General features: G+C 44.9%; 1 protein-coding gene and 1 long non-coding RNA gene across 2 annotated transcripts in view; one reads left to right on the top strand and one right to left on the bottom strand.

Annotated features, from left to right (window-relative positions):
* LOC112549585 overlaps positions 1-3,122 on the top strand; it is a 6,139-nt gene extending 3,017 nt beyond the window's left edge. The window contains exons 2-3 of the long non-coding RNA XR_003093069.1: positions 1,563-1,693; positions 2,877-3,122. This is a non-coding gene — a long non-coding RNA (uncharacterized LOC112549585). The remainder of the gene's footprint in view (positions 1-1,562; positions 1,694-2,876) is intronic.
* Positions 1-7,941, bottom strand: part of LOC102382128 (cadherin-related family member 3) — a 33,706-nt gene extending 25,765 nt beyond the window's left edge. The window contains exons 1-4 of the mRNA XM_025199029.1: positions 7,908-7,941; positions 5,686-5,882; positions 4,494-4,665; positions 4,271-4,359 (exon numbers count right to left, since the gene is read on the bottom strand). Coding sequence (XP_025054814.1) covers positions 4,271-4,359; positions 4,494-4,653 — 249 coding nt within the window. The 5' untranslated portion in view covers positions 4,654-4,665; positions 5,686-5,882; positions 7,908-7,941. The remainder of the gene's footprint in view (positions 1-4,270; positions 4,360-4,493; positions 4,666-5,685; positions 5,883-7,907) is intronic.
* Positions 7,942-7,954: the final 13 nt, after the last annotated feature.

Below are 7,954 nucleotides of genomic sequence, written 5' to 3'. Positions count from 1 at the left end.
GGAATTATGCCCAGGCTGCTGTCACAGAGGTGACCACCTTGTTGCATTGATCTTTAGACTAGCCAGCTCAGGTCCTAGGAGCAGTATCACCACATCAGCAAAGAAAAGAGTGAGCTGCAAAATCTGCCCAAAAAGCTTGGTAAATCAGGCTGCCAGGAGCTCTCCCCTACCATGACTTGCCTGCTACCGGTACTCAAGCTAGTGCAGCACCAGCTTGGGTGCATCTGCACCCAGCTAAGAAGAAAATGGCTCTATAAGCAATGATCTAGTAGATCACCTACTCTGAAGGCAAAGTTTTGTCCTAGTACCAACCTGTAGTAAATGCATGGAGTAAATGAAATGCATTCCCTAGTAAAAGAGGAGAGGATGCACAGCATACAGCCCTACTGGGTTCATCCACACATTCATTCATGCACTGTAATTACTGCACATTAAGTTTAGTACTTGCATAACCAAGTATTAAATCAATGTGCAGTCACTGGCACCTCCTGTGCAGTAGCGCCAGCGCATGGGTTTTTATAGATGCTAACTGTGCCGTAGCCTAATACTACTGTGCAGTAGCATATTAGCACAGGTTTTGCCCGGCACAGTACTGTGCAGTGTTATTAGGCTACTGCACAGCTAGCATCTCGTGTAGATGCACCTACTGTGGTGTAAAGTTACTCCTCCAGAAAAGCATGCTTTACTCTGTCTGCTCAGGACACCAGTGTAATTTTAATCCAACTTGAAATACAAAGTAAATTCCCCTATGGCAAAAGTGTTTCTGTATCTTCACCCTTTTGTGCAGCATCTCTGTTTAGGCTGGGCTGCATTCAGGACATGATGGTCCCCAAGCTTAAAGAGGAAGTTGCTGGGCTAGCCTAGCCCCTACGGTGGGCTTGCGCCCTGGGCAAGCAGGAAGGGATCTCCGTTGAGCCACAGCTCTCGCTCAGGCTTCGGCATATACTTCCCATGGGCACAGAACGGCATGCCCAGCTCCCACAGGCAGTGTTTGAAACCAAATGGCAAGGGGGGTTGAAAGCTTTCTGGTGACACTGTTAAGGCTTGTATCCACCCTTCTGCATATATATCACGAGCCCTTCCAAAACACATTGCCGCAGTGAGATGTGGGGCAGGCAGGGAAGGAACTATTGCTTTCAAAGAGCAGCAGTCTTGCTCCAGACATGAAGGAAGATGCATTCACTCATCCCCCCCTATACCAAAGAGTTTAAACCCATAGTGCAGCCTCTTGCACATCCAGCACCATGGCACACGGTGTGCTTGGGGGATTTGAACACAATATTCCAGTGACACGGTGCCTGCAGCGCTGCCTTTTAAAAATCGGTGATCTCCTTATTGCTTTTTCCCCTACTGCTTTCATTCAGCAAGGACCATAGTTTGATTGTACAAAGAATTGGGGATTTCCAAGTTCTAGCAGGGGATGCGTTTGCAACAAGATCTATTTGGTTTGGTTTTGGAGGTAAATAATTTGAATTAGCAAAAGTTTTACGGGGGGATGGGGGGGAGTTGTTTGTTTTTGAACACAATTTGAATGTATTTCATGTATTTCTAATTTTACGTAGCAATCAAATGCAAGCTCTTTTATGGGAATTGAGAAGTGATTTGAATATTAAAACTCGCACAAGGGCTTTTGAAGATGGGAAATCGCAAAGGAGCACGGAAGTATGTGTCCATTTGAGGTTCGCTGGAAACGGTAACTACTGCGACTAGCAATGATTGGCTACTGTATGTTATGAACTTCTTCGCCATCTTGTGGATGAGCTAGCAAGTGCTTTGGCAGCACACTTAATTTGTAATCGGTTTACATGTGAGCTGAGACCTACAACACTTGATCGTGTGCGTAGGTCTATTATTGCTCCGTTAGACTTCTGCTGAACTCGGGACCCTGTGCTCGGATCTGCTCAGAACAATTGTCTAACCAAGCTTAAAGGTACCAAAGCCAAACTATCATTATGACCTTCACTTCGTTTACTTTTTCGGTCACGGAGTCAGTGGCAGCTGTAGGGTCAGGTCTTGTGCTGGGTTGTTTTTTTTGTCCAACTAAAGGGGGCAAGAAAGAGCAAAATGTCCCATATTGTAAGGCAGACAAGGTTCTTTGGGGAAATCTGATCTCTTTTATTAGACCAACTCAAATAGTTGGAAAAAAGTCTTGTTTCCAAGCGTTGCAAAGAAAGCTTCTTTCCAAACCTTGCAAAGAAGAAAGAAGCTTTCTTTGCAGCGTTTGCAAAGAAGAATTTTTTCCAACTATTTGAGCTGGTCTAATAAAAGAGATCACATCCACCCAAAGAGCCTTGTCTGCCTATGTCCTTAGACCAACACGGCTGCCACCTACACCCATAACGTGAGGTAGATTTGAGCTCCATTCCTTGCTGTTTTTATGCTTAAACAAAGGTGGTTTTCAAATCACTAAATTTGGCTTCTGCCCTGTGAATCTCTCATTACACCCTCACTTACACAGTTGTAAACCAGAGCAGAATAGGCCTCGTCCTACTTTCAAAGGAGCCGCGGGAGTTCACAAAAAAAATAAAGGATGTTCTGAATCAGTTCTTGGAAAATATTCTCTCCAAACACTTAATGATGATTTGAGCCCAAATTTCTCCAAAGATGTTAAAAACAAAAAAACAAAAAAAACAAGGCCTACACCATAATCTCCCTTCTCCTCCCCCCTGAAAACATTGAAGTTTAATTTCTTTTGTATAGCTAAGAAACTGTCAGCGTGTTTGTTTTATAGCTGAACTGTGTCAGCCTTTGAAGATTGCGGTTTATAATTAAAATGCTAACAGTTCCTTAATTACAGGCATGGCTGCAGGATCATTCACTACTGTGTAATTGTTTAGCCTTCTGATGAGGAACATGACTAATTATTTTTTCTGTAGGATCTTCAAATAAAACATGCTCTGTTAGGATCTGATCGCTCTGGTTCGATCACCCTGACAAATCCACCTGCCAGAGGGACGCGCTTCAAGCAAAGCCCAGTTAAGTCACCTCTCAGTGGGCTCCTGGAGCCTCTTTAAGTGACAGACGAGTTAGGGTTAGCTCCCAGGTTGTGGGAGGGGGCACGGCTCCACTGACGTGAGCGAAACAACACTGATTTTTGCCAGCTGAGCCGTGGACCCGCTTGGAATCGGTTGCCCTTCCCACGCTGGTGGAAATCGAGAGCAACTGTATCGGCATCAGCAAAGCAGCGTCCTCTATGCAATGAACAGGCTGAGCTCTGCTTTTATGTTTGACCGTCTCTCTCCATCTTCCACAGGCTGTGAGCTACTGGGGCAGCGCCGAGAGGAGGAATTTCTAACACTTCCCTCCACTGCTTTTGCTAAATTTATCTATTTGGAGGGTGTGTCCTAAACTCACATGGTTAATCCTACAGCTCTTACTCCCAATCCTCTCCCTTCCTCTTGGCTCAGGACTGCAGGACTTAAGCAATCCTTTCGATTTGAGGTGTTGTATCTAGACGCTTTGCAGGCTGTGTTGTCCCGGCCTCCTGTTCTGCCCATAAGACACCAAGGCCTAGGTCCTGCCCCGGGGAGCTTTGCCTGAACAAGTCACCTTCTTTTCCCCACGTGTAATGTTGGGATAACAAGTGTGACACCCTTTCTGAAGTGCTGTAAGGTCAAGCCATGGAAAATAATAGTGGGAGTGGTGGTGTTATGTAGACGGTGCCTGTCCTCGTTTCCAGGTGCCCCTCGCAAACATTTGCACAGCTGTCTGTAATGGGGTACTGATCCAGCCAGCACTTCCAACCCAGCAGGAAATAACAAAGCAGATGTCACTTTACCCCTTGCACTGGACTAAGGGTCTAAGGGCAATTTATAAATAAAAGTGACCTTTCCATCCCATGGGGGTTGGACTGAATTCGTGGCAGAAGGCCACACTTTCATAGACAACGTCTAATGAAGCAGGTTGTTGCTTATAAATGCTCATGTCTCTCTGAACTAATTAGTATCCAAGGTGCCACCCTGCTCTACCTTCTGCCTGACTTCAGGCTGATTCAGGCCAACCCCCTCTGTGACCATGGCAGGACATGAGGCATGTGGGGCACAGCCAGTTTCAATAGGACCTTATTTGTTAGACCTCATCCAATGCCACAGAGCATGGGCTGCCAGTCTTAAGGCCCCAAAATACTCGTGGATGAATTCTGCAGGCATGGGGCATTGCCAGCTATGACAGGTTCTCAGCAAGCACGCTAGATCTGTTTAATTTACAGACATATTTGAGTAACTTTGTCATCAGCCCACAAACTTTTTTTCCATCTATTGCTGTATATTACCTTCAAGGCCTCTTCTTCTGGATCCTTGGCTCTGGCTGTATAAATGACAGCATGCGCTAAGATGTCTTCTGCAACCCACACTTCCATCACTGCAAGACAGAAATTCAATGAGCCCAGTCTTGAATTCAGTGCTGTAACTCTCAGGCTGACTCGTGCTAAGACAAGATCAGAATCGAACCCAGTGACCCACGCCTGTTGAATGCTATGTGCGAGTGCTTTGTACCTCGGCCGGGCTGAGCTAGGGCTCCGGTGAAGAAGGGGGCTTCGTTGACATTGGAAATCTGCACGGCGATCGTCTGAGAAGCTGATCTCCCCACCGTGTCTTTCACCAGTATCACAAGCGAGTAAAGCGCCACGGTTTCAAAATCCAGCTTGGGCAGCATTGTCGTTGTTAGCTGGGACAAAGAGAGGAAAGCGTTACAGTGCTTGGAAATGGCAATTGAATAAAATATGCTCAGCACAAAACGCTAGAGCTTATTAAACCCTTGATCTCCTGCATTTTTTATCTGGCCCCTTAGGAGGGCCAGGGAAATATTTTAAAAAATGAATTATGGGCACATAAAGGTAAGGCTGCATTATTGCATTGTCTTTCCAGCTTGCGCGCACAGCCAGTGGCAAATACAGTAGCAGAGTAAACACACAGGACCAGGAAAAATTAATGAGATTTTTACCATTGAGAATAATGAGAGCAGGATTCGACCTCAAACCAGCATCCTCAGTGTATCTCCTCATTACATACTCTGTGCCATTTCGGTAGCTAATCACAGTCAAAGCTATGGACAGGTAGCAATTTGAAAATTATATAACCAGAATGCTGCTTGTCTCATTTACATTGATGTATCTATGTAATCTCGGTGTTTCAGTCCTTTAGTGTTATTTTGCTGTGAAATTGCTACTCTCGCCTCAAACTGACTGCCCAGCTCCCCCCCTTCCTCAATGAGATGAGTAATTTTAACGCAAACAAGCAAAGGAAGGAAGCTTAACAATGGGTAATGATAGAATAATGCAGAAATAGGAAGGTAGATTTAACTTTCTAACCCTTTGCAAAATGGCAAGATAAACCCTAACAAAGGTCATTTGCTCTGTTCTCTGTATGGACACCCAGTTTCACTGCACCATATATTTAACGGGATCATTTACTATCATCATTGATGCTTCAGCAAATTATTGGCAGCCTGTTTTCTAAAGCAAGTGTGACCGTGACCAGTGTGTGTTTCTGTGTTCATTCAGATGATGGCTCCTTGCAGCAGAGGTTTTGAACTTGTTGCTTCTAAAAAGGCAGTTTAATGTGTTGCTTTGGTCTTTTACAGCTGCAAAGAGGTGGTCAGTGTGCGCCAGATGGCAAATTGTTGCTCTGTGCTTTAAACAAGAGACACTTGTTGTGGGGCAAGACTAGATATTTGGGACACACTTACTTCCCATTGATTTGTAGCTTTGGGGGTGATGATAAATGGATGCACGACTGGGTTGGCATTCGCAATAACTGGCTCTCCAACAAATGAACCGGGAGGAGAAGCGGTGATGGTGATGGTGGTAACTACCGTGTGCTCTGGTGCATTTTCTGCCACAGGCCTGGGGTTCGCAACAGTTAAATTGAGCAGTGCTAGAAAACCTACGAGAGAAGAGTGCAGATGTTGATGTGTTTTATAGGAAAAAAAATAAAATAATGCAGCCCAATTTCTCTGGAGTCCCCAGGGCTTGGGGCTAAAGCTTAACAAACAGGAACGAAAGTTAGGCTCTGAGGTCGGTCTTTTGCAGGTCTCTGCCGGTCTGGGTTGGGGCTGTCAGAGGACCCCTAGCAAGGTGGAAAGCCATGAAAAGCAATGCTGAGGCAGATCTGCTGCAGGTTGCATTCGGGTGGGACCCTGTCACGGGAGTTTTCAGGTCCCGAGGCATAGAGGCGCCCTGAAAATGTGCTAAATGGATTTTGCCAGCTGAAATGATGATTGCTAATGCAAAAAGGGGTGCATGCTAAAGGGGAAAAGCAGCCAGCCTTAGGTGTGTGGGCAGGGCCGGACCTGGGGCTTTGTCTGGGGGATTCGGACTAGCTGTAGATTAGCCAGGTAGACTCAGGTCCTGCCGTGCGTGATTGCTCACGCCTCTCTTAGGTTCTGAGAGCGTTTCTCTAAACGTCCTTGCCTCTCAAGTTTCAGCGATAAGGCCACGCTTTCCTCTTATGCAATGGAGTATTTACCCAGTCGAAGCCTGTGGAGTTACACGAGAGATTTCCTACATTTACCGGTGTGCAAGCAAGGAAAGAGCAGGTTCTTCCTCGTTATTTGATGCACTTACAAACAGGCAGGCAAAGTTGGATGAATTCAGGGGAACTCGTAAGCATGATTTAAATTCACAAGACAGTCTCATCAGCCAAATCATGTGTTGGCTGCACTCGCAGCATGGCTAGTAGTAATAGTAATAATAATGTTTCAGGGGTATTGGTTGTAGCCATGTTGGTCTAGGATACAGGCAGACAAGGTTCTTTGGGTCCATCTGATATCTTTTATTAAACCAACTAAATTAATTGGTTAAATTGACCCAAAGAATTGTCTGCCAATAATAATAATATTAATAGTCACCCTTTCCCATACAAAATTGCTCTACATTGCAGGGCTTATAGGTTTGTTAGAACCAAACTATCCAACATGTCCTACATGTAATTGGATCACAAGCAAATCCACTGTTCCATGGATATTACTATCCTTTTTTTACCAATTAGCTTTCAAAACTATGGATTAAACTCTCCCAGTGGAAAAGCACTGCGCAGATAGGATTCTGTGCTCAGTGAAACGATTCCTCACGAGTTGTATTTGATCCCAGCATTTCTATTGCTTTTCCATATTTTCATGGAGGGGGTTGACCCTGTGCCCCAACTTTCGGTATCCTGGTTCAGGAAAATGCGACTGTTTCTGGAAAAGGTGCTATTCGATACGAGGTCAGCCTGATGAGACTCAGCCTCCTAGAGATAACAACCTAATTCTATGTGACATTGATGTGAGCTCTCTAAACAGTAGCGCAATAATTAAATGCTAACTTCATTTGCACTGAATTTCTCCAACTGCCGGTGTAGTCAATTATGGTAGATTAAATCAGATGTAAGCCGACAGGACGCAATCATTTTGAACTGAGCAAATCAATCAACGCAAATAAACATTATTAAAGCACGTAGATGACAGGTGCTAGCCAAAGCCCATTGCACAGGATGAGAGAGGCTCCTCTGGACTTCATCTGAGATGTGGATCACACTTGAGGGTTAACAGATTCCCCCAGATGAGGGATTTGATGGAGTGAGGGGTTTTGCACAGCACTCTCGACTGAGAGCTGAGAAACGGGACAAAAGCCCAAATATTTGCTTATTTCCAGAGGCTTCAGCCCATCTCCAATTTACATACGCATGGACTCGGCTCTGTGGGGGTGGCCATCCAGCCACTTCACCTGAAATCTAGACGCTTGCATTTTTGCTGCTGACTCCAAACTATTACCTGAAATGTCCACGGCATGCTAATTAATAATTTTTGCTTTTGTGTTTTTTGTTTTAAATTGCCAATACTATTTTTTTTCATGAATGCTAACGAGGTAGAATTGATCTGACAACACTGATCAGATTTATAAAGCATGAATCGGAAATCTGCATACTGACCTGGAGCCGAATCCAACCAAAGAAGAATGATGAAAATGTAACACATT

The sequence above is a fragment of the Alligator sinensis genome, unplaced genomic scaffold, assembly GCF_000455745.1.
Source record: "Alligator sinensis unplaced genomic scaffold, ASM45574v1 scaffold469_1, whole genome shotgun sequence".
In the NCBI taxonomy this organism is placed as follows: domain Eukaryota; kingdom Metazoa; phylum Chordata; order Crocodylia; family Alligatoridae; genus Alligator; species Alligator sinensis.
This window is presented reverse-complemented; position numbering and strand designations above follow the sequence as displayed.